The sequence below is a fragment of the Lichenostomus cassidix genome, chromosome 14, assembly GCF_008360975.1.
Source record: "Lichenostomus cassidix isolate B80296 chromosome 14, HeHo_3.0, whole genome shotgun sequence".
Classification (NCBI taxonomy): Eukaryota; Metazoa; Chordata; class Aves; order Passeriformes; family Meliphagidae; genus Lichenostomus; species Lichenostomus cassidix.
The window spans coordinates 15354224-15380963 of record NC_139495.1 but is presented as its reverse complement, the minus strand read 5'-3'; the positions used below and the strand labels follow the sequence as shown (position 1 = coordinate 15380963).

The 26740-nt window shown below is 52.0% G+C and overlaps 1 protein-coding gene across 14 annotated transcripts in view; it reads right to left on the bottom strand.

Moving 5' to 3' along the window:
• LOC146430983 (ankyrin repeat and fibronectin type-III domain-containing protein 1-like) overlaps positions 1-26740 on the bottom strand; it is a 244394-nt gene that overhangs the window by 47188 nt on the left and 170466 nt on the right. For 12 of the 14 annotated variants that reach the window (XM_085075231.1, XM_085075229.1, XM_085075227.1 and 9 more), the window contains one exon: positions 23250-23290. In XM_085075231.1, coding sequence (XP_084931357.1) covers positions 23250-23290 — 41 coding nt within the window. Of the gene's footprint in view, positions 1-23249; positions 23291-24289; positions 24452-26740 lie in introns of those variants that run through there. The other 2 variants (XM_085075238.1, XM_085075234.1) reach the window with 2 other exon arrangements.

Below are 26740 nucleotides of genomic sequence, written 5' to 3'. Positions count from 1 at the left end.
GTTCCCTCCTTGACGAGCTCCAGACAGATCAGACAGTGTGGCAGAGCAGCTATAGGCAGCCCCTCTAAGAGCAAGTGATGAATTTGAGCATATTTCACCCAACCAAACTTTTCCATGAGTTATCCCAGTGGGTTGGGGATCTGTGTGATGTGTTGAGGTAGGGCAGTGCTGCAGAGAAGGAGCCAAAGACTCAAGCAGTGCTGATGGGATGAGCTCTGTGAGGGCCCTGGCTCATCCAGCTGCTGAGGACACAGCTTCACACCCAAACCACTCTGTCTGGTGACACCCAGTGGAGCTGGGGATGCCTGTTCTGAGCCAGCAAGGAGGGTGCTCAAGGGCAGGACAGCTGGGCACAGACTGAGGCTCCCCAGGGCCAGGGAGAGGGACCCTGGGGATGCTGCAGATGGCAAAAGAGTGATAGGACTTGCATGAGAGGGTAAAGACAGAATGTAGAGGGCGCATCAAAGGGGAACAAGGAGAGGTGTCTGACAGCCCTAGAACATGAGACTGCAGATCTAGACAAGTTGATCCTGAAACCCCAAACCATTCCTCCCCCTGCCACAGCTCATGTCAACATAAGCCATTGCTTTGATTACCCTAAAACAGTAAAGGAAATATGGGCCAGAGAGTAACTCCCCAAAAACCACAGCCCCGGGCAGCCCCTTTCATTGGCCCAACACAGCTGTGGTCATTGGGGACATGGGAAGATTTTTTTATAGCAGCAAAAGTCTCAGTAGTCACTGAAATTTGCCAGATATTGGGGGAAATAATCAGTGTTTTAAGATTGTCAGTGAGCGCTGCTGTGCCAAGCCTGGCTCTTCACAAGCTGAGCAGATGCAGGCACCAGGACTGATGCTGGGCTGGCTTCCCTGGAAGGACCAAGCTGGACTCTGCAGGACCTGGCTCTGCAGCCAGGAGCCAGGCAGAGCAGGCAGGATCCTCTATTTAAAGTATGATAACAGGGTCACAGAAATGTCCGCCAGCAAAAGCACTTGGATACCTTGATCTAATTATAGCTGGCATTATCAGGCTGCATTACAATTAGCAAGTCAGTGGCCAGTCTCTATTTCTGGTCTGCAACATGAGGAGGGTCAGTATTCCAAGGAAGAAGGAGAAGGGAAGCAGGGGGAGCAGGACGGAGATACCTCACGGTGTGTTTAACAGCTGCTTCCGAGTGCTGTGGAAAGGCAAGTTTTATTTGGAGGGTGTTTATATGGAAAGTCAAGGAGAGAAACACAACCCATCCCTTCAGCACAGCCCCTGTCAGTCATCTGAGGGCAGCTCCTGACCCTGCACTCACTCGTTCCCCCCGATGGTGAGGGTTGTCCGTACCTGTCAGGTGAGCTCTGGGTCCCACCAGACCTGTGGGGTCCTGTGCCTCAGAGCAGAACCCCAGCCTGGCCTTTCATGGAATTGTGAAGGTTGGAAAAGCCCTCTAAGACCACCATTCCCCCAGCACTGCCAAGGCCACCACTAACACATGGTCCCAAGTGAAACATCCACACAATTTTTAAATCCTACCAGGGATGGTGACTCCACCACTGCCCTGGGCAGCCTTTTCCAATGCCTGAGCACCCTTCCAGTGAAGAAACTTCCCTTAATATCCAATATTTTCTGAGCTATTTAGGAGCCAGATTAAAGCAGCAGCCAGGAGGGAACCCAACCACACATCCAACTTGAATTCCACAAAGCAGCCTGTCCAGTGTTTAGCACCAGGCCAGTCACTTAAGGGCAGATGAAGGCAGCCAGAGTCCCTGGAAATGGCTGGCATTTTTAGAACATCTTTTTGTTTTCTTTGAAAACCAGAGTTTTGTTAAACTTAGAGCATTTGATGCAAAGAATATGATGCTAATCCAAGCAGAAGGAACCATCTGATGAGTCCCAAATTAAAATGTTCCTTTGTTTTGGTTTCAAATATTGCATTTTCATACTAATGCACAATCTGAATGGAAGGTATATTTGCATGTCCTTCCCCTAAAAATTCTCTCTCAAAACAATAATTCTATTCATTTGCATTTTGACAATAAAAACTGTCCCCTCTCTGACCAACATCTGTGCTGAGACAGAGATGCTGGGCACGTGTGCCACAGCCTGGTGAGTCAAGCTGCACCCCAGCATGCCCATGTCACTGGGGGGACTGGACCTGCACCAGTATCATCTCCTCCCCTGAGCAGACACCTTCCAGCTGGAAACCCATCCCCACATGAGCACGAGCCAGGAAGCATCCCAAGGGTGGACACAGCAAGGAGGCAGCGGGATGTTCTGCTGAGAGCCCATGGGTATGAATGTGGCCTGAAAAGGAGGGGCAGGACCTTGAAAGAGGTGGGATCCTGAAGACCATGTAAGATGATCAGAAAGTTTCCTCTCTCTCCAGATTCTAAGCAATATTTATGCTGGCATCTGCATACCTGCAACCTTGTCACATTAAAATCCTGTTGTCACCATTTGGTGCTGTAAAACAGTGGAAAAGAGGACTTGGCGGTGCTGCTGGGCGAGAGCTGGCCATGCCCTGGCTGTGAGCACCCAGAACTCCCTGTGCGGGGCTGAGCCCCCAGCGTGGGCAGCAGGGGAGGGGTGAATTCTGCCCCTCTGCCCCTCAGGTGAGACCCCACCTGCAGAGCTGCCTCCAGCCCCGGGGAACAACAGCAGGAGGATGTGGAGCTGCTAGAGAGAATCCATGGAGATGATCCGAGGACTGGAACCTCTCTGTTCTGTAGCCAGGCTGGAAGAGCTGGGGGTGTTCACCTAAAAAAGAGAAGCTCCAGGGAGACCTTAGACCCCTGCCAGTGCCTAAAGGGGCTCCAGAAGAGCTAGAGAGGGACTTGGGACAAGGGATGGACGGACAGGACAAGGGGGAATGGCTTCCCACTGCGAGAGGGCAGGGATAGATGGGATATTGGGAAGGAATTGTTCCCCGGGAGGGTGGGGAGGCACAGGCATAGGGTGCCCAGAGAAGCTGTGGCTGCCCCTGGATCCCTGGAAGTGTCGAAGGCCAGGTTGGACAGGGCTTGGAGCAACCTGGAATAGCGGAAGGTGTCCCTGCCCATGGGAACAAGATGAAATTTAAGGTTCTTTTCAATGCAAACTATTCCATGATCCTGTGATTCTATATAAGTAAAGATCTTTTTCTGACTCCCAACCATGAACCAGATCACTGACAAGCACCATTTCATAACTGGCACATACCAGCATGCTTCACCCTCAAAATTACCACAATCTACTTTAACTCCCAAACCCAATCCATATATAGACAATAAATAAATAAAATCTACAAAATAAAATAGTCAAAAATTCCTTTCCTTGGGCAAAATCCCCATCACTTTGCTTGTTTTTAAGAATTCTATCATTTCCCTCTGTGATTGTTTTTAATGAAGATATCTATCACTCCTTCCTGAGCAGCAGGACTGAGATCTTGGGCTCTTCCAAGCGAGCTGTTTGAGCGTGATGGATTGTCTGTGTGCCAAGGCAGAGGAACGTGCAGAATTGCTCCTGTCTTGCCAGGGGCCAGGTTTTCAGAATTCCCCCATTACCAATTACAGCTTTTATCCTAATTAAAAAGATACCAGGGAAAAGAAAGGAAAGCACAAAATCCAACTGATCTCTTTGTTCATGTGCAATCAGCAGGGATGGGTGAGGAGGTTCCTGGAGGGGCTCAATCCTCCTGGGACCTTCATCTTGCTCCACTCACCCCAGCTGAGCCCACACATGGTGAGGCAGCAGCACGCCATGCTGGCATTCCCACCGTGCCGTCCCCAGCCACCCCAGCTCTATGACTGCAGCCTGCTCTCCCTGTGAGGGGACAAACGCCCCGGGGGATGTGCCGTTGTTTAGTCTGTGTGCAGCCCTGGCGCTGGAGCAGCCTCTTGTTTTCCATGGCCCCGCGTCCCACGCTGCGCGCAGGAATGGAAAAGCTTGTTATTCTGGGCTGCCAGGCGGCCGGGCCTTTCCAAGAGTGGAGAGGAGTGATGTGGTTAAGGCGAGCCGACCGCAGAGCCTCCATGGTTTCAGCTCCTGGCTGGCACCCACCTCCAGCAGACCATGCTGTCTGCCATCATCCCGCAGTCGGGACAGGCAGGTGACAGGAGCTAGCTGTGCCTGGGCACACTGATGTGTCCAGGTGTGCTTGCAAGGGCCTGGAGGGAGGGGGAAGGATGGGAGAAGGGCGACAGAGAATGAGCCCAGAGGCACCAGGACAACTGCCTAGAAATGGATGCCTCCGCAACCCATGGGCCTCAGTGCTCAGGAACGGCACAAAGCAGGGCAAGGATGCGTCCCTTCGGGTGATGGAGCACTGGAACAGGCTGCCCAGAGGGTTGGTAGAGTCCACTTCTCCACATATATTAAAAACACACATTGACACAATCCTGTGCAACCCACTGTGGGTGACACTGTGCTTTAGCAGGGGTTGGATGAGATGATCTCCAGAGGTGTCTTCCAACCCCAACCACTCTGTGATCCCATGACATACACACCCATGGCTCTGCAAGATCTGGGTAGCTGGGGATTTTGATGACCCACAAGGAAACCCAGTACCTCTGTGTTTCACTCACAAAGTTCCTCAAACTGGTAAAGACCTATCAAAGAAATTAAGACTGATTAAATCCCAACCTATGCAGAATCCTGGGCAACCAAAGGGAAAAAGGAGAATGGGAAGATAGCCTATGCCTCATTATGAGATATAACACTGGTGTTCACCAGCACCAAACAGGAAAACCTCATTGAAGTATTTTTATGGTCAGGAGAACACCATCATAAAATGCCACTGTGTTACCAGAGCACTATTCTGTCCTCTGTGGTCTCTCTCCTACAGAGAGCAAGTGGTTATTAGGGACAGCTGTGGGCCCACACCACAGACCCTACAACACTGCCAGTACCTCCTGGTCCCTGGATGGGCAGCAGGAAGATGCAGAGCTCTGGGGCCACCTGTGAGACTTGTGCCCTGTCCCCTGGGTGGATCTGGCTGGGGGCTGGGAGGTAGAGAACCTCCAGGCTGCAGTTCCAACCACATCTGTCCTTGCTAAACAAAAACGTCCCTCTATGGTTTTCCCTTAGGACTTGTGAGCACGTCAGTAATTAAACCCCAATCTGTTGGACTCACTGCACTGGTGCAGGAATCTGCATCTTTTTTCTTCCCTGTGTCCCAGTTCTTCCCTTTACAGTGGAAACCTCTCCCCACCTGGCCCAAGGCAATTCAATACACATGGGGATGCAGGACGCTGCTTAGCAGCCCTTGAAATAATGGGGACCAGGAAAATGGGAAACACATTCCTAGAGGCAAACCATGGCTTCTTCAAACTTCCTCCCAGTCCAAAATTTCCCTTGAAAAGGCATGACGGGGAGTTACAAAGGTCCCTCTTGCAAGAAGGGGAAACATGCAGGAGAGAAAAGCCCTTGGCGTGCCTTCCCCGCGGCCGGCTCCAGCCCCCGCGGCTGCCACGGAGGTTTGAGGGACTTGAAGGGATTTGCGACGCAATAAAAACATTCCTGCTTGCAAAGCATGAAACCCCAAAAGTTTATGGGAAACCACTGTCTTCGGGTTGTCTGCATATCTTCAGGCATCCTGGGAGCTGTAGTTCAAAGAAACCAAGAAAAAGCAAGCAGCCGATAATGATGGTTTCTGGATGGAGGTTGTGTGACTATTGGCTTCCACACGAAAGCCTGAATTTCTGGGATGCTGAGCTCATTTCTGCAGCCAAGTGAGAGGAGAGCTCCTCGGCGCCTGGGGCATGAGGGACTCCAGCACCACAGTGAGGGAGAGCAAGAGGCATCCAGGGAAGGGCAACGCAAATACCAAGTGTTGATGACTGGGGACAGGGATGCATTGCAGCAGGAGTAAAGAGGGACAGGTCAAAGCCCTTTCTGGGCCTGGAAACCTGTCTGGGATCTGTCAGATATGTGGTCCCTGTCGGGTTCCGAGCATGGGCATGGGTCCTCCTCCAGGTCAGGCTGTGGGAGGGCACATCGCAGTGGCTTTTGTCTGGCACTGTGAAAATCCAAGGACACCAGTGTGGGCAGCATGGCCTTGCCTGTGAGCTAAAACCTCTATGCCTCAGTTTCCCCATTAACTTTTAATATCCCCCATCCCCTAGAGCTCAACTCCTCAGCACCAGTCAGGTGTGACGAGGCAGCAGGTCCACAGGGTGTTGCAGCCCAGAGCTGAGTTTCTGAGGTTCTGCAGAAAGACACATCAGTTTTGCAGAGCTGAGCCCTCTGCTCTGGAGGAAAAGAGTGGCTGGAATGTTTCTGGGCCAGCTGTGCCTTCACAGGCAGTAGAAAGGGCACCCTGAAATGGTCAAGGCCACAATACATAAGCTGGAGACTTACCAAGATTTAGGACATCATGCTGGTGCCTCTTGCTTCCTTTCCCTTGACTGCCAAACTCACAGAGCAATTCTGACCTCCCCTGGAACTAAATCCAGATTGACCGAAACCACCCAGTGGGTGCAGCCATTTCCCTGTTCTGGGGGTCACAACCTCCAGTAAATACCCACAGACCCTGGGACTGGGCTGAGTATCCAGGGTGCAATGCCAGCACCTGCTCCATCTCTCCCAAGGCAGGTTGTGTGCCCTGTGCTCTTGCAATGATTGTGCCTGCTCACTTCAAAGCCCAGTTTGGAGCCCTTAATGCATTCCTCAGCTCTGATAAAACCCAACAGAGGAAGGTACTGGGGGCTTCAGAAGCAGAGCAGATGCTCAGAAACCAGGACTGCCTCCCAGCCAAGCCCAGCCAAAGCACAGCATGTGCCTCCAACACCTGCCTCTTGCTCCTCAGGTCGTCTCCTGCACTGTCCAACACTGATACAGCCTTTTCATTGCACCATGAACTTCATCAGTGGACATCGTCCAAGCAGAACCCAAGGAGAGAAGGGAGGAGCAGGAGGCTGCTGTTACACGCCATTCCTGAAAGGGAAAGCAGCCATCTGGGTTCAGATCACCTCTCAGAAGCTGGAGGAACACATAGGCAGTGCCATGGTTTGAGACAGGTTGGCTCAATGCTCCCCAATACATACCCTGGGCCTTCTGCAGTCATTTCCCTTTGAATTAATGTCGCTTTTCAGATCTGACTGACAATGCTGACGTCTGTCCATTATACCAGGAGTTGTTCCCAAAGCTTCTGTCTATTTTCCAAAAGAACCAAAGCAGCAAAGGGTTATTACCGGGGAGACAGTGAGCACAGGGAGGGAACATGCTGTTCTTTGATAGGAACTGTGCTAATGAACATTATAAAATTAAAGATCAGGAAAACCTGAATGACAACTTCAATCCTAGAAAAGCTGCAGTTCAACCCCAAGGAACACAGCCAAGAGAGGAGAACGGTCACTGTGGATTCTGGGTCCACATTCCAAACCTTTTATCTCCAGCACCAGGTTGCTCCATTAAAGCAGAGTCTGACATTAGGCTCATCACAGAGGTATCCCAAGGCCCTCTGCTAATTCTGGGTATGATTTCAGCCTGTCACCATCCGATCCTGCTGGAAAGCAGTTGGGTGATAGCTGAACCAGGGCTTTGCAAGCCATTAAGAGCACAACTGAAGGCACAGATCCCTGTCTTTTCCTTCAGCACATTCCTTGGGGATGAATGGCCCTGGTGACCTCTCTCCTCACACCTCCTTGGAGCTGGTTAATCCATAGAGAGGAAGAGGAGCTGCCACACCATGATGTTTGTGGCCTTGCAAGTGGCTTTCAGGCTTACTTGAATGGTTTGCCTGAACACTTGAGTGGTTTTCAGACTTCATCTCAGCCACTGCAGGGACTGCTTTTGCAGGAGCAAGTCCAACCAAACACTTCAGCATGTGCTCATCTCCCAGCTAAGAGCAGCCTGTGGAGATCAGTGCTCCAGAAAAACACTTCCCTGGATGTGACGGACCTGCCACCACCAAAGCCATACCTGAATGGGACCTCCCACTGCTGCCTCTCCCCAGGAAAAACAGCAAACCTATACTTAAGGTGTTTAAAAACAAGCACAGCTCACTCTCCTCCACAAAATAACAAAAATCCTGGAAAAAACAGAGCACAAACTGTACCTTCACACATCCCCCACCAAGCGCTAACCCAGGGTGAGCGGAAGCAGCTGAGTCCAAAGAGAGTCACATTTTCTAGGGAACATGAGCGCAGCCCAGGAGCTGGTGGTGATAGGTAAGCCCTGGGCTGCCCGCTGCGCTGGGCTCAGCGGGAGATGGGGCTGGACCCGGGTGGGATGGATGCTCTAAATTAGGAATGCAAACATTGCCCCCCTGCTCAGCAGCAGGCTACACTCAAAGTGAGCCCTTGTCTGGGACAGCCAGCGGGCGAAGCAAGGCGACAACGACAGCTCTGCCAAAGTCCAAAATATACTCACAATTTGTTTTGAATTACTTTGTGCTGGGCTTTAAAAAACACTGAAAAATTTCCATCCAGCCTGGCTGCAGAGCTGCGGGAGGACCCTGGGGTTTGTTTCAACATACGGTGATGCTGAATTTCTTTCCCAGGTAGTGAAAAGAGATAACTCTTGGGGAGGGCAGTGCTGCAAGGAGCAAGGGGACAAGAGGCACCCAGTGTGCCCTGGCAGTGATTTGGGATGGGGACCACACAGCATCCACACTAGCAGCTGCAGTGGGGAGCGATGCTCCTTCCTCAGCACTGGGAAGTACCCCATGGACACATCAAGCTGAGTTAAATCACAGAGAGAAATCTGCTCCCTGAGCACGGCAACACAGCCCCTGCCAGCACTGGAACCTCTTGCTTGTGGCTCAAATCAATGCAGCTCCATTGCAAACAAACCTGTGGGAGGGAGAGGCAAAGAAAGAATCCCTCGAAGAATCTGCAAGGCACTGGAGGAGCTAAAAATAACCACCGACAACAAATCAATCTAGAAACAGAAGGCTAAAATCCCTCATAATAGAGGGTTGCCAGGTGGAGGAGGGAGATGCCTGGCACCCTGCGCCCCAACTCTGCCCACCCAGAATCCTGCAGAGAGTGGGGGCACAGGAATGTGGGACTGAGGGGGCATTCATCACTGCCTCTGACTGCCTCCAACAGACACCAGCTCTTCTGCAGGGAAACGTGGCACTGCTTCCCTGTTGTTTCTTATCTTTGTGTTTTCAGATTGCCTCTCAAGATGGGCCAACTGACTCCAAGGAGCCAAGGTGCCTGAGCCAAACTCTCCAATCCCTCCTCCACTCCATTCCAAGCTCCAGAAGTGGAGCAAAATCTGGTGTCCTTTCCAGTTCTGGTCACCATCTTTTCCACATCCCTCAGGGCAAGATCAGTCTGATCTCAGGACTCATCTCTGTATCTATCAGTGCTTCACTCTGCTATTTGCCCCCTCCCAGACCCCTCGAAGGATGCATATGCCAATCAGGCCTTCCACCCCTGAACATGTGCCATCACAAACCTCAGAGTGCAGACCACGATGATCTCAATAACTGTAAGGTGACAGAAACACTGTTGGAAAGTGGATTAAAAGGCTCAATCGCAATGTAAAATTCAAATAGGAATTTTATGACTTCACAGGACCAGAAGAATCTGGCCTGGATGTGGCTGTGCTAAGTGAGAAGGGTGGAAGAGCCCTGGGATTGTTCATCAGGCACACAAGAGAATTCCCAGACTGCTGGAAGGTCCCAGCACATGGGCAGAGACCTGCTCCTGTCCTCCACATCCTCAGGGCCAGCAGGGAAGAATACATCCCAAGGGGGATTGGGAGAGCCCCCCATGCTCATGCCATCCCAACCCCCCATGCTGCAGTCTACAACGGGGTGCCACGTCCACAGCCAAGCAGAGATGTGCCATGGAGGGTTGCACCTGTCCATGGTCTGGGACAACATTCTCTGTCTGTGCCCACCCCAGCCATGGCATAGCCCTCCTGGATCCAAAGGGCAGAGATGGAGGGACACGGGGCAAGGACAGGCCACCCGGGAGCAGGGACAGGAGCAGGGGAGGAGGTAATTCGATGACTTGCCCTTGCCTCCCCCAGCCCGGCTCAGCTTGTGTGACAAATGCTGCAGGAAGGGGATGCTGCTGCCCTGACACGATACACGCTGCTAATCCCGCGGCTTTATCTGTTACTTCCGCGCCGGCTGTGGGATCCAACTCCATCCTGCCCGGCTCCCGGGGTGCTCCGATGGGAGCTGCACGGCCCGCGGCTCCTCCGAGCTCTGCTCCCTGTCTGCCTCCCGGCTGCCTGGACCCCCATCCCAGCTCCTTGCTTCCTCGTTTGCGATGAAAACTCTAGGAGGCAAAAAAGGGTGTTGACAGGGCGTTTGTTAAATGAAATGAGCTGGGAATGAGTGGGAGCCTCCCAGTGCTCCCGACTCTGCCGACAAAAAGGTAATTAATTCCCTGGGCTGGGAGGGGAGAACAGGACTAGAAGTGGGGACGGGGACTCGCATGGGGGGGTCAATGCCGACACAGGCCACCCCTGCGAGGGCAAGGAACTATGGAAGCACGGGGGCAAGGTTCCCAGTGGCCACCAGCCCCTGCCCTCTCGTATGCCTCCCTGCCCCACTGCTCCCTGCAGGGACCCCCACACCCCTCATATCCCCAACCTCGAGGGACCAGCAGCTCACCCTGACATTCCCATCCAGCATCCCCTCTCCTCCTCTTGTGAAGCTAGAGCCCTCGGCATCCACCCAGGGACACAGACCCCAGCCCGGGGGTCCCCACAGTAGTACCCACCCGGGCCAGTGCCAGCTCTCTGCCCAGGAGCCCCACAGGCAGATAACCTGCACTGTGCAAGTGCTGGGGCACACAACTCGGCACTAGCCCAGCTCTCCAGCTCAGGAATGTCCAAATAAATACATAAATATATAAAAAGGCCATAAATAAGGTTGCCTGAGATGGCTGTTTGTCTCCCGCCTGGCCAGGACCCCCGCTCCCCTGCTGCTGTTTGCCTTGGCAGATGACAGCTGGGTAATTTGTTTCCATTGCAATGAAGTCCCAATTAACTGGAATAAACTTTTTACACTAAGTGTGTTTGTTTAACAAACTGGCTCTTTCAGAGCCTCACCGAGACCTGATTGATGCATTTCAGGGGAGTGGAAACACGCTGGGTGCTTGGACATTAAAGCTGCAGTGTCTGAGCAGGCTGAGGCTGAAAGGGCTCTCTCTGTGTCTGGGAAATCAAAACTGACACCTCTGATGTCTGGACTGGGACAGGGATTTCAGCGTGGCCTTTGTGTACAAATATTGACAGTTTCTCATTCGCTGTGGCTGACACCCCCTCCAGTGTCCCCTTGGGACAGGAGATCCCCCAGGGTCACACTCTGCTCTGCTGGGAGAAGGTGCGATCATCACGCTGGGCACAGCAAAGCATGCTGGGATGCATGTGCTCCCTCCTGGGGACAGCAATGGGGGCTCCAGCCAGCCAACAAAATCCCAAAGAAAGGTGGGATTGACTTCACAGGACACTCCCAATGAAGCAGGACCAATGTCTTCAGCAGCAGCCAAACTCCTCCTCCCAGCCAAAGATCAGCTTCATGGCTCATGAAGCCATTGATTTACAGCAGCAAAGCCAAGATGGTGAGAAACCAGTCTGGGATGGCTAGAAAACAGTCTGAGGTGACTAGAAACTGGTTGGGAGTCTGAGACTGGTTTCTGGTTCACACCAGAGTTTTCAGCAACACTCTCCAGTGGAGGGCAGGTAAGGGAACACAGAAGCCTGATAAAAGCCCAGAAGCAGAGTCCTCCTTCTCAGAACCATTCAATTGGGATGGAAATGGCAAAGCCAAGTGGACAAATTGCTCAGTAGGGATCTGGCACCACTGAGACCCAAGGCAGGCAGTGAAGATTCTGCCTGCAGGTTGAGGGGCTGCCTGGACACACCTGGACACAGCAGCCTTTGTGCTGTGCCTCCTTCAGGAGCATCACTGCTGGGAGCACCCTCAGGACAAGCAAAACTAAGCCACCATATCTGCCAGATGGTGGCCTAGAATCCAGGACAAAACCTTGGATCCAAAGAGGGACAAAAGAGAAATGCAGTGGGGAAAAGATGACCCAACCACCCCCAGCAGTGGTGCCAAAGGCAGGCACCACTGCTGGCTCTGGTAGGATATCCCATGAAGAGGGAAAAACCATGGCACAGCTTAGTGGCAGAGCCCACACCGGGACCAGCCCCACACTGGTGCTGTATTCCAGCTGCCTGGTGAGACACTGCATGAATAATAAGCACTTCTGGAAAACAAAGCACATCTGACATTCGAAGGGAGAATGAGTTCAGCTGAGCTTTCTCTCCCTGGGTGCTTTTTCCTTCCTATCTCAAAATGCAAAGGAAAACCTCCAAAAGCCCTTGCTTGAGAACTGTCAGCTCCAGAGGTTTTCTTGAAGCATTTGTTGGGAAGGCTTTTCTATTTCAAATGTAGACATGGGAATTTGCAGTTCCTAGGGTTCCTTTCCTCTCCTTCTCCAGCCCATTTCATCAAATCACCGCACACATTTCCATGTACTGTGGGACAAGGTGATGTTTTCCTGCAGCTGGGGGTCGAGCCAATCTCCCACAATCCCTCAGTAAAATGCCCCAAAGTCTGCCTGAAGTCAGCCTGCCTGGGCTGTTCACAGCTGGGTTCAGTCAAGTCTTTAATTAGGTGTAAATACCATTATTCATTGTTCCAGGCCCTGGCACAGGTTGCTCAGAGACGCTGTGGCTGGCGCATCCCTGGAAGTGCCCAAGGCCAGTTGGATGGGGCTTGGAGCAATGTGGGGTAGTGGAAGGTGTCCCTGCCATGGCAGGGGGTTAGAACTAGATGATCTTCAAGGTCCCTTCCAACCCAAACCCGTGTGTGATTCTCCAGCTCCATGGCTCAGCTGTCAATCTTGCACTGCAGGTGGGAGCATGGATAGAAAATACCACAGTGGTATTTGAATAAAAACCCAGATTAATCTGTGGCTGTTCCAGGAAACTGTATCAGAGACCTGCTCGTGCTATGCTGAGGGGCAAAGCTCTTGAGATGATGTGAGGCAGTGTCAAGGTGGAGAAAGGAGAATGAAGAGCGGGAAATTTTCCCTCACAAGCAGAAACTGAATGCACTCAACACTCCTAGAACTGCTGCGCTGCTGTATGTGATCAGCAGTTCCTGCGTGGGAGGGCGGCAGGGAGTGAAGAGGAGGGCACTGCACACTTATAATACACCCCATTATAACTTTTTCTTTGGAATTACAGATATTTTAGCAGTCAGTGCTTGAATAAACACTATTTACCTTCTCACCAGGGACTGGGACAAGGCACAGCACATCATACCTTGAGCCAGCACGGGACTGCAGGAGCTCAGTCTTAAATGCATGTTCCCAATGGATCAGAAATAATTTGTTAGCAGGGAATTGGGTTTGTGAGTCGCACACTGGGAGACTCACAAAGCCAGCAGTAAAATCATGGAATCATGGAAGAGTTTGGGTTCCATCTAGCTCCAACCTCCTGCCATGGAGTGCAGAATAGAGTGGTCAGTACAAATGAAAAATTACAATATATAGGAAAATGATTAGGGAAACTAAAGAAGGGGAAAATGCATGGCTGGATGTGGAAGATCTGCAATTGGGAGCCAAAGTCTAGCAATAGGTCTGGTTTTAAGGAGCACTGGGGCTAAGTTAAAGCAGCCTGTAGGGCTGCTCAAATGATGCAGAAAAGGAAAACATAGTCCATATTTTTTCCGTGTTTGGGAAAAAAACATGAGTAAAGTAATTCCTAGGAGAGATGAAGCTCTCCTAAGTCATTAGCATCCATGCTAACATTGAATGAGGCTAAATAGCACCAACCAGCCAGCACAGCCAACATATACCTAAAGTTGGGGAGAGGTTTTGGGGCTCTGCTGCTTGTTTTGAGCAAAGTTCAGGCTGCCACATCCAGATGGAAATGTCTCCTTCCCCCCGACATTCCCACCCAGCCGTAAGGATGACCTAGTTAACAACCAAATGGTCAGCCTGATATAGGACCCAGAAGGCAGGGCTCATCTGGAATTAAATTAAGAAATAATTAAAGGATGTAAGTTCTAATTAAAGTCAGTCGGTGTGTCTTGGTGGAAGAGCTCTTGTCAAATGAGCCTGATGTCACTCTGTAATGAACACTCGCTTCCAGGAGAAGGCCCTGTGCACGTCCTGGCTGCGCAAGCAGAGCCCTCAGCGCTCGTTGACGTTCTGATTTGAGAAGATGGGGCTGTGCAGCCCCAGTCAAGCACTTTAAATAGATTTAGAGCTGGCTGACAGGTCTCACACAGGAGGTGTCAATGGGGAATCGTTAGGGAGGCTCCACGGGGAACATGCCAGTCGATATTTCCATCGATGATCATGGTGAAAATACAAAATCCTCACTCAAAAAATTAGCGGATGACAGGAAGATTGATGTAATGGTAAATATTGATGAGGAGAGAGGGAAATGTGGGCTGCCTGGTAATGCTGAGCCCATTCAAACACTGTACATAATAATGCAGCCCAGCACGGGATGATGCAGCTCCAGAGAGGGATTTCAGGCTGTATTTATGAACAGGGACTGGATCCCAGACAAGAGGGAGCCTCCAGGAAGGGTCAGGGGTCACCATGGGTGAGTAGCCCAGCACAAGGCTCTAATGCGATGCTGTGATGAAAAAAGCTGATACAGTTTCTTGGGGGAGAGCAGGAGAGCTGCATGTATTGCACTGCTGGGACTGCCACTGACACTCCTGCAATTAAGGTGCCCATGTTTAAAGGGGACACTAAAACAGCAGAGCCTAGAGGGATGAGTCACAAAATTGATCTGAGGGCTGGAGAAAATATCGTGTTGCAAAAGATTTGAGCTATATTGAGTTTATTGATAAAAATCTGCCACCCACCAAAAACCAGAGTGGTACCAACTGCTTTTACTAGTGAGATGTGCCAGGAGGCAGGGACTGGGAGGTGGAGCCCAGCAAATTCTGGTGAGTTTTGGGTCAGAATTAGATACATCTCAGGGATGCTCAGAGAGTTAAATGACTCTCAGAAGGCAACCAAAAACTCTTCAGCAGCTGGTGAGCAACATTTCTATCCCTGCAGCACACAGAAGGCCAAAGGAGACCCAAGTCCCACCCAAATGAATCCCAGCAAACTGCAGCTCTGGGGCTGACTCCTGCCATGCACCAGGGTGAAGGCTCAGGAGGGGTTTTTAATGGTTTTAAACTGACAGAGAGCAGGTTTGGAGTAAATGCTAGGAAGAAATTCTTCCCTGTGAGGTTAGCGAGGCCCTGGCACAGGTTGCCCTGGATCCCTGTAAGTGTCCAAGGCCAGGTTGGATGTGGCTTGGAGCAATCTGTGATAGTGGAAGGTGTCCCTGCCCATGGCATGGGGTGGAACTGGATGAGTTTTCAGATTCCTTCCAGCCAAAACCATTCTGGGATTCTATGAGATAGCCCCATCCTTGGAGCAGGGAGGAGCCTGGGTTCCACTGAGCTCCTCAAAGCAGAAGTTCTGAGCTACAAGTCCAGCTACCTCCGAGGAGTCCCCATCAAGTCTTGCGCCAGAAGCAAAGCATGAGGGAAAGAATCTCTCTGTCTTGGAGAAAGCCCAGCAGGGATTGCTGGCTGAGCAGCTCAGGAAACGCCTCTCCCCACTTCTCCCTTTTGTACCTGGCTGCATTTGGGACTGATGGCTGCTGTGGGTGGGAGGGCTACCTCCCGTGGCTAAAGCATCTCTGTGTTGACTCACTGCAGCAAACATTTTGCTCTCTTGCTTACGGGAGAATGCAGGCTTGGTTATTTGTTATAAAATGCCCATCTTCCTACGCTCGATTCCCTTTCCATGATTAATGCCGGGCACCACAATCACGGCAGGGCTGCAGCTGGTGCTTAGGTGGCTCCTATGCCAGTCTCAGTGCTGAGATGGCAGCAATGTCCTCCCAGCACCAGAGGTGAAGGCAGCCCCAGGCTCAGACAAGCAGGGCAGGGAGATGCCATCCCAATGTCCCCCCCACCAGCAGCCCAAGGAGCCCCAGTGCCCAGGCACGGAAGGGCTATGCCCACTCTGCTCCCTGGTTCCAGAAAAAGCAGCAAGGAGAGGGACCCCAGGAGAGCTAGGAGTCTTGTGCTGTCCAGAGGCAATGCAGGGCTGAGCCCCAGTCCTGCTGGCATTTCGTAGGGACAGAATCCCCTCAGTGCTACCAGGAAAGTGCACAGCGCAGGGGAACACACACCCTTCAGCTGGGACAGCAGGAAGCACAACAGAAAGACTTTGAGTCCTTGTGTGGCAGTGCTGGAGACAGGGAATCATGGCCAGGCAGGTTTTTAATTGGGCAGGGACTGAAATTACAGGGGGGGAAACTCAACCCTTCTTTGGTTTAAAGAAAAGGGTTGGGGGTATCAGGGAAAAAGCCCTGCAAGTTTTTATGACAACTGGCACAGTAACAGCCTACATTGCAACCTCGTTTAACACATTGAAAGCTGCACAGAAACAATGAAACCCAAAACTTTATTTTATACTAAGTTCAGGAGGGTCATTCCCAAGGGAGAGCAGGCACAGGGCAAGAGGTTGGTCCAGTGGTCTTCTGGCCTGGGCACCCAGTGCAGAGTGAAGTAAGTTCAGCCAGTCCCAACAACTCCTCCTGCTGTCCCCTGGGCTCCAGGGATCACTAAAACCAAGTCCTTGTCCAAACCTTTCTTGGAGAAAGATATTTCATTCTGGTATCAAGGGTCTTGATGTCATCCAGGGCATCTGTGTACCGAAAAACTATGGATCCAGAATGGCTTGGGTCGGGAGGGACCTTAAAGTCCATCTCATTCCACCCCCTGCCATGGCAGAGACACCTTCCACTATCCCAGGTTGCTCCAAGCCCTGTCCAACCTGGCCTGGAACACTTCCAGGATTGTGCCAGCCACAGCTTCTCTGAGCAACCTGTGCCAGGGTCTCCCCACCCTCACAGGGAAGAATTTCTCACCAATACCTAACCTAAATCTCTCCTCTTTTATTTTAAAACCATTCCCCTTTGTCCTATCGTTGTCTGTCCATGTAAAAAGTCACTCTCTCCTCTTTTTAATAAGCTCCTTTAAGTACTGGAAGGCTGCAATGAGGTGTCCCTGAAGCCTTCTCTTCTCCAGGTGAACACCCCCAGCTCTCCCAGCCTGGCTCCAGAGCAGAGGGCTCAGCCACTGAAGCATCTTTGTGGTTTCCTCTGGACCCATTCTGTGTGCACAGCATCCCACCATGATCCGCCAGGCCCAGTGGGCACAGGAGCCCAGGGTGAGCTGCAGTCTCTCTCACCCAAGGAGCAATAAAAAAGAAAATGAGCAAGAGCCATGTTCATCCAGACTTCGCCAGAACCATGGTCTTCAGCAGGACCTCCCAGGCACACAATGCAGAGCTGCCCTCCCAGGCTGCTGTGAGGAGGGAACAAGAGCAGGACAGCCAGGCCTTTCTCACGAGGCCCTGCTCACTGCCCCGGGTACAAACTGGTACAAGTTGCCAGCTTCCCAAGCACACAGCTATGTTAGCCTGGGCAGGGAGCCCAGGGACCACAGTGCAAACCAGCGGGGTGATGGCTCCTCCAAGCCTGAGCTCCTGTCAGATCCCTGCCAGCACCACTTCTCCTCAGGGCTGTGTCCCGTTCCCTCCGCAGCCCAGAGGAACAGCCTGGACCTGGCTGTTCGGAACTGGCAGGAGATCAGCTGAACTCCTGCACTTACTGCAAAGGCCCAGAGCAACCCTCTGCCATGCCATGAGATACCCCCCAGTTCATTCCCACTTCTGCAAATCCCCAGCTCACTGCTACTTCCCACTGCTCCTTCCTGCTTTTCCTAACTCCCCGCTCCCAGGCTGCTCAGGGTCAGCTCTGCTCTCCATTCCCAGACAGGCATTTGTGGAATGACTACATTTCTCCAAAGTGCCTTTCCAGGATTCCCTTCCTTTCTCTACCCTCCAAGAAGATTAAAGCCCCTCCACCTGCCTGAAACCCAGACTGAATCCACTGGCCAAATGCCAGAGGAAATATTTTTTAAGTTTGCTGTACAGTTTCAGTGGTTCAGTCCCACTGCCAGGATACTCCAATCAGCACCAGAATCTTCTTTAATTATGCTGTGTGTAAAAGGATATTACTCCATGACTCTCCAGATGTCTGCCTTAGCTAGGATTTGGGGTTGGAAGTGAGGAGCCTGTGTTCCTGATCCCTTCTGGAGGGCTACAGTCCCCTTCAGCTTCCAACCTGCACCCATCCAAGAAGCACCCACACCACAGACCCCAACACTTCTCTTCCATCCTCCACACCTCTCCCATCCCACTGCCACAAGAGATGTTGGTGATTGTGGTACATCCTTTCCTACGACCAAAGCTGGGAGCATTCTCCAAATTTGTGCAGGTTGTTTGGGGGCAGTTTCTTGTAGTATTGAGTATCCCATGGCTTTAGTACAGATAGGTGGTCTTGGCATTGCTTCTCCTACCCCACAGCTCCCTGGTGTCACTGGCACCATCTCTTCCCCCCCACTTCCCATGGGTGTCCTCCTCCCTCTGCTTAGCACTTGGAACCTGAGCTCCCAGCTGAACAATCCTCAGCTACCACAGAAGAAGTCAAACACAGCCTAGATGTGTGTGACTATCATCATTACTACAGCAATAATGTCTGAGGGAAGGAAGTACCAAAATGAAAACCTGGCTTAGGAACACATCGTGCTTATTATGATGGTCCTTAATGCTTCCAAAATGTAAATACTGATTTCTAGAACCTTAAAAACACCAATGTTTTATGAGATAATGATTCAGCAAGGAAACACTTTCATCTAAGTGCTGGCATGGCAAGGTTTGACTCTGGGAGATGAAATGTTCTGCTGTAAGGGCCAGATGTCAAAGAATTAGCTGAGGAGACAGCTCAGTGTTAACGACTGTGAGGCAAAACAAACAGGAGCTGCTGCTTTCTGGGAGGTGGTTTCAAAGGTTCCTCGTGTGTTTGCACATCTGAAGCTGGAGGACAGAGGGCGGGGGCAGCCTTTAATCTGAGATGGAGACAGAGACACCAAGTGCCTGCCTGAAAGGGCTGTGGGATCCTGAGACAGCCACTCTCTTCAGCACAGCCACATCGTCCCGGGGGACAGGCAGAATGGATCAATGCAAAGCATTTTGTGTCTCCCCGATGCCTCAAAGTACCTGGCAGATATTCCCTGCTCCCAAGTGACGGCTCCCTGACAGCTGAGCACCGCCCTGGGCACCAGGGCATGAGGGGTGATGAGGGCAGCTCCTGCTGCAAAGCAGTGACACTTTATTAAGCCCAGGTATTTCAGCCTGCATTTGCTAGAGGGTTGATAAGTGTCATTACTACCAACATTTCTTTCTGGTTTAAAGAAACTGAGTTCCTGACACTGAAGAGCAAATATGTGCCAGGGGCAATTAGCAAGCACACCGGACAACCTCGATTTCTGTCAAGACACTTCCACCCAGCCCTGCCAGGAGAGTTATCAATTCCTGTCCCAGGAAAGCTTATTCCTGTCTTTGAGCATGGTGTCCTTGTCCCTGGGTCCTCAGCCAGTAGCTCCTTGCTCAGGAAACTGCCTTGACAGAGAAGTCAGGCAGTTAGAAGTTTGTGTTAGAAGTTTGGAAGGACCTCTGGAAGCCTGGACATTCTAACGGCATTACAGCTATATCAGCACCTCCCAAAACTGGGGTGACAAAGGAGTGAGCAGCTCAGGGGCTGGACTGATCCCACCCCATGTTTCTTCCCCGATCCCTATAAACTCTGGTCAGATCCCAGAGAGAGCAGGGCTGCAGCCAGGGTTGCAGTGGGGGAGACACATGCCTAGAGTACATCAGATGTGAGTTACTATGTTGGGATAAACCATTCTGACATCTGAACATCCTGCTTTGGAAACACAGGAAAGCACCTGTACCTGTTCATGCGGGATGGCTGGAGCAGCTGGTGTAGGAGAGGATACTTGTGCAGATGTTGACTCACAGCTGGACTTGTGGCCATTCCCAACGTGTCGGGTTCCTCTCTCAGGTATTTCAGCCATGGGAGCTCTTTATGTGCACGTGCTGGCTCTTCCTTGGCTAGTCTCTGCCCCTTTCAGTTCTCAACTGATGTAATTTTTCTTAAGATTAATGCTTCAGCCTTCTCAACTCAGGCTGCATCCTTCCATTTAACATGGGAAGAGGGAAATTACCTCCCAGACTTAACGCCGGGAGTCCCAGCTCCCGACATGGGCCAGCTCTTGCAGGAATATCTGTCACTGAAGCCCTTGAAAATGGAAGGGCTTCCCCCAGAGTGGGCAGCAGCAGCATTTCAGCTCCAGTAGCTCCATCCTGAGCACCTCTGACTCCCTATAGCTGAGATCCACCTTCACTGCATCTCCCTGTGTGCTTTCCCCTGCACACTGGGGCAACCAGTGGGAGATCTGTACCTCAAAACCTCATGGAGGGACTGGTTGGAGGGGAAGGGCCATCAAAGGCTGGTGGGTGGGGGTGGACACATGTCCATGCCTTTGATCAGCACTGGGATATTCCAGGAGCTTGGGAAACACCCGGCTGCTGGCTGAGATGGACTGACAGGAACTGTAGGGTGAGGACAGCATTTCCATTTCTGAAGGGAAGGGAAGGGAAGGAAGGAAAGGAGTCACCCAGGGAGACACAAGGAAATTCAGGGGATAGAGTATCTGATGTCCAGTGAGGAGGAGGAGGACACCTGATCAGAGAAAGCTGAACACAGCAGGAACAGAGCAGGAGTCACTCCCAGGACAAGCAGTGACAAAACTCACTGCTGAGAGTTCTGGCATGTGTGTCTCCTTTTTCTGCTTCCAGGACCTACACCTGCTGTGGGAGAGCCCCAAAGCCTGACCCAAGAGCAAGGTGGCTCCAACTCTGCTCCCACAGCTCAGGGCTTTGGTGGCAGGTGAATCAATGCCTCAGAAGTCAGAAAAGTCAAAATAGAAGCACAGGCGAGTTTGCTCTGGCACATGAGAGCTGCAGGACCAGCTACACACTGCCAGATTTCTCTCAATTCACCAGCCTCGCTGCACAGATGTGTCCAGGAACCACCACAGCTCAGCTGAGCTCTGGGAAACAGCTGCTTCCCATGCTCTGGCTGCTCGCCACCGCCTTGCCCAGGGCTCAGGGAACTGTGACTCCCACGGCTGGGGAGCTGCTGCAGAAGAGCTGAGCTCTCCCAAGTCCTTGGCAGGACCACCAGACCTCTGGCATTTTCCAGGGACTTTTCTCTGCTGAGGAAGAACAGCTCCAGCCCTGCCAGAAACTGAAGGACTCCGCAGAGGACCTGGTCCAGCCTTGCAGACAGCTGCAACAGATGCAGTGCAACATCAGCTGGTGAATCAAAAAGCCAGATGGGATGGGGGCAGTAGTACCAGGCTACATCATGGCCACAAACTTGCCAGTCATGACCCCAAAACAGCCACTGAGGAGTGTAAATAGGCTGGGCACTAACCTAAGTCACCGTGTTTTATGATCACCCAAGTCACAGCTGCTGGGCCAAACCATGGAGGTCCCGTAGCCTTGTGGCACAGAGGAACAAGGACCCATAAAACATCCTGTATCTACAAGACCTCCTGCACCAGCATTCCCCACTCTAACCCTGCAGCTCCACACCTTCAGCAAGAAGGGAAGCCCATGTACTCCCACTCCAGGTAGAGAAACATTCCTCATTTCTCAGAGGAGGTGAGTTATAAATGTAGCACCACAAATTGTTGCTACCAACCACCAAACCCACAGGAAACAGCAGGAAATCTGAACAGTAAGAGCTCTTTACATATTTCCTCCGAACCTCCTACTTTAAGCCTCCCCAAAGCTTCAGCTGGAATGGAGACATAGGAGATGCTTCAATCTCTTTGAAACCTGCTTGTCAAAACACAGACTCCTCAAAAGCACAGCACTACAGTCAGGAGCACTGAAATCTTGGACAGCTGTTGGGAGAGGTCACAAAAACACAGCCATGAGTTCTTTGCCAAATGTGTGTTCATGTTGTTGTTGCATCCACAGTGACTTCATAACCTCCTGCGATATCCCTCTGATCTCCCAGAAAGCCAAGTAGGATTAAACAGCCTGGGAAATGGCTCTGGCTGTATTTCCAGAATCTTTATCTGCCTGCAGTCTTGGAAAGCTGATGAGCTGCACTGCCTTGGGGTGAACAGACAGAGGAGCTCCCTCCAATCAGACTTCCAGTACAGACCTAGAAACCAGCACCAAGTTTTAAAAACTCTTGGTGGCATAACGAGGAATCAGTAGATAATGAACAACATGCACACACCCCACACTTGCTCTCCCACCACAGTGAACAGGCAGTTCCATACAGCATTCCCTGACACAGCTTGCCACCTCTGGAAATGCTCCCTGTGAGGCTCTGCCTAACTCGGACCAAGGATGAAGCCATGGTGCTCACACTTCTGGGATGTAGTGCTGCAGGAATGCTTGGGAAAGCCGCAAAGAGTGAGCAAGAGCAGAAGGAGAGTGTGCTTTGGGGGAGAAATATCCCTAGCCCAAATCCTTCTGAATTTTCCAAAGCCATGCTCCCCTGACAATCCTGCCCATCAGAGCACTGTCCCACAACTTCAAATCCACCTATATTTTGTTTTTTTTCACAAGAAATGTGATAACCTGAGGACCTTCCCCAAGCAGGTGCAACACCAGGTCCCACAGGTGCCATGCTCAGCAGCACAACACACAATTCAGTGCCAGGGCAGAACCCAACCTCTCAGCAGGGCTTTTAACAGAGTTTGGCATTATCCAAATGATGATGGGAACAAATCTGTCCTTCAGCAAGCACAATCTTCTTGCCTGGAAGGTGCCGTGCTGTGGTGAGATTCTGTTACCTAATCCACACACCAAATAACCAACTGCTGGTGTTGGTGGAGTGGTTTGCAGGAACTTTCTCATCTCCATGGCTCTAAAAAATCTTTCCCCCTCCTCTCCCCCTGAAGCTCATAGTGCTGTACGAAACTCAGCAGGTGGAAGACAACAGGCACCAACATCAATACACGGCTGCAGGAGCCACACTCCGAGATCAGCCCGTTGTGACACTCAACAAAACCCTTCAATTCTCCAGCACAGCTCAGCTGTGAAACCAGGAGCAGAGAGAGCTAGAGGTGGGAAAGGTCACCTGTGCGCCACCCCCTCTCCCAGCTCTGCCCCCAGGCTCAGCCAAGCTGTCATGATTCCTTCTGACCTGATGGGAAGATTTGCATATGCCCCAAAGCCAAGATGACTGACAGTCCTTCCACTGTTATCCTCACTTGTGTAATTGCAGCAGCTATTCTTGTACTCTGAAATGTCTAATCTTAGCAAGCCGTGGAGCTGCTGGGTAATATGGACCAACCGGGAATTTCCATGCAATTACTCACCACTGCTACTGGCACTTACTTTGGCTGGTAAAAGTCCTTCTTGTCCGCTGACCCCAGGCTCTGCAAGATACAAAACACAAATGTATTTATTTTTTTAACCCTTTGCCAAGAAAGTATCACTGGTGAGGGTACATGAGGAAGGAGTGAAAGGCACATGTCTGTTATTTTTCTGCCTGACGAGTATGGGTGAGCTGGCTGGGCAGGACAGCTTGGACCTCCAGCCACTGACCAGCCATAGGCAGAGCCCACAGTAGCCACGGATGTAAAAACAGAGAATTAAACTAGAGGTGAGGGGATGCCTGAGATCTGAGCTCAATGTACTCAGGCATGTCTGTGTCTCCTGTCACCTGCAGAAGTGTGGCACCTTGTGCCAGGAGGGGATTCAAGTCCTTTCAAGTCTTCCCAGCTGGAAAGAGGACAAAGTGCAGGGTTTGGTGGAGGGACTGAGCCACCACCACTGCAGAGAGCCTCTGGCAGGGCAGGAGCTGAGCCCCAGGCCCACAGTTCCTGCCAGGAGCAGGACAACAAAATTCTTCTGCCAAGAAAATCACATCAGATGCCAAGCGTGCACAAAACTGGGAAGCAGAGACAGCCCTGATGCTCACTTGGGTTTCCATGTGCCACCAACTCCACCCCCAGCACGATGAAGTAGAAGTCTGAGAGCACCCCAGATGGGCTGTGTCAGGGTCCCCTGGGAGACCACAGTGAGGCCGAGCCTCCCCAAGGGGACCCTGGGGGCGATGGGCACTGCACAGACCCCACTTGGGATGCAGGGCTGGGCATATGCATGGCATACACACAGTGTGTGTGCGCAGCTCCTCACGCCAAATGGGGCTGTGTGCCCCACACACCTCCCAGGCTCTCCCCCAGCACACCTTGTCCCAGAGACACCCACAGTGCAGACTGGTCCCTGACTCTGCTCCAAAGCCCCAGTGCCTGGCACGAGCTCCCTGAGCACAGAATGGTCCCTGCACCAAGGGATGTGCAGGGCTGCATCCCAACACAGTGGGATGCTCACAGCAGGCAGCAACAGGACAGACAGACATAGACCCACCAGACCTGGGTGTCACCAAAGCCGTTGCACTGTCCCAGCCCTCTCCTCCTGCTCCTCCTCCTCGTCCTAGGGATGACCCTTGTCCTTGCACCTTGTGGGGTGGGGGCCGGTGAGCAGCAGTGCAGGGTGGCCCCGGCCCCGGCCCCGTGTGTCAATGCGTGCAGGCTCACAGGAACTGCTCGGGCTCTGGGGTGGCTGTTGTAGTTTTGCTCCGTGGTTGCCAGGCAATGGCGAGCTCCAACTTGAAACAGCGGGAGTAGCGGGGCCGAATGCTAATCAGAGCCGCAAGAGCAATCCCAAAGCTTCCCCTCGCCAGCCAAAGCCAAAGAGAGCTCCCACCAAAGCCAGCAGGGAGAGGAGGACCCCAGCTTTTAAGCAGGCAGGGATCCACGGTTACCAAAACATAACCAAAAGGGAGCTCTGGCCAAGCCAGCAAGATGGGGATGTGGTTTGGTGCTGTGTGACCCTCTCCATGCCATGAAGATGTTGGTTGGTCACCAGCACAGTGGGTAGGGCACAGGGTACATAGGTCTGCCTGTGTGACATCCTTGTGCTCAGCCCAGGGCACACAGAGTTCTTGGGGTGGAGCTGGGAGCACACAGGGAGCAGCTTCCCTTTGGGATGGGAAACTCATTGGAAACGGTTGGAGCTGTGTTGGGGGAGGATTAGGTTGGATCTCAGGGAAAGGTTCTTCCCCAGAGGGCGATCAGGCACTGCCCAGGCTCCCCAGGGAATGGGCAAAGCCCCAAGGCTGCTAGAGCTCCAGGAGCGCTTGACCGCTCTGAGGCAAAGGCTGGGATTGCCAGGGTGTTCTGGGCAGGGCCAGGAGTTGGACTGGATGATCCTTGTGGGTGCCTTCCAGCTCAGGAGATTCTGTGTTTCTGTGCTCCTAAGATCTCACTTGCCCTCGTGCCGATTGCCGACGTGCAAGAGCTCTGAGCAGCCCCACCAGATGGAGATGGGGACTGTCCATCTCCTGGCTGTCCCTGCTGCTCCTCTGACCCCACAGCAGCAAGAAGCTGCAGCAAAGCCCCATGGATCAATGGCCAGACACAAAACTGGGCTGATCCAACACTGGCATAACCTGCCCAGAGAGGTGGTGGAGTCTCCATTCTTGGAGACATCCAAGACCCACTGGACATGGTCCTGGGTGCCCAGGACAATCTGGGGTAGGTGATCCTGCATTGAGCAGGGGATTGGGCTGAGAGATCTCCAGGAGATCCCCAGATCTTCAAAACCACTCTACGCATTCCTGAGGCAGCAGAGAAATGAGCACAGCAATAACTGCTCAGGGTGAGTGATGGGACCTGAGTGATGGGACTTGTCCACAGCACATCTGGGAATAGTTCCATTCCTTCCAGCACAGCATTCCTATATATTTCCTTACTTCTTTAAACTTGACACCCAAAACCCAAAGTCGTACTTCCCAAACTATGGATCAGTTGCAACAAAGTTCATGAGCCCCAGCAAATTCAGTTCCTTCTGCTCTCGGAGAACTGCAGTTCATGGAGAACTGCTGATATTGAAGGAGGAATCACCTGCAAAGCGCTTTCTCAACACTATTGAAACAATATCTGGAAAACCTGCACCCTACACAGTCAGACCCTCCACCTAGCCACAGCTGAGGTCCATGGAAAAGCTCCCATCAATGCCATTGCCATGGAAAACTAAGAGGATTTTAGATATCTGGGATAAAACAATGAGTAACTAACTTTGCTGAGAGATTAAAAAAAAAACCAAAAAGCAGTGATTACGGCAACGATGAGCCAAAATTACTGATGAAGAAAATAGCAAATAAGGAGAAAAAGCAGAATTCCAGCAACATGTCCAAGGAATATGGCCTGGAGCAAGACCAGGAGCTGTGAATCATCTCCTGGCTGTACCACTACCGCAAAGTCTGGCCTTGAGCTATTTCTTCCCACTTTGTGCCTCAGCTTCCCCATATTGCCCCTGCACAGCCCTTTGCCTCTTTACTCTCTTTCCAGAAGAGAAACAGAACAGGACCATGCCCAGCAGGCAGATGGAGTTGCAAAGGCCAATCCCATCACACTGCATTTCTCTCTCCCAAGCAAGCACAACCAAGGTGGCCATGGATCCAGAGGGCTCTGGGAGAGTGTCTGGGAAAGCACTTGACCAAAATAATCACTGGTGAATAGAGAAGAGCTTGCTGGAGGCCTTTCCAAGGGCAGCAACATCACAACACCCTGGTAGGAACTGGAGCACTGAGAGAGCTCAGAGCCCAGACACGCCCCCCCCCCCCCGTTGGGGGATCAGTGATGGCTTGAAGAGGTTAATGAGGGATCACGTAGGGAATGGGCGATGGGAGGCTGTGGGACGGACCGAGCATGGGCACTGCCCACTGTAGCGTCCCACACAAAGGCACAGCAGCAGCTCAGGATCTCCTGAGGGGCAGCAGCAGGACTGGGACAGTGCCGCCAGTGCCACCTCGGTCCCAC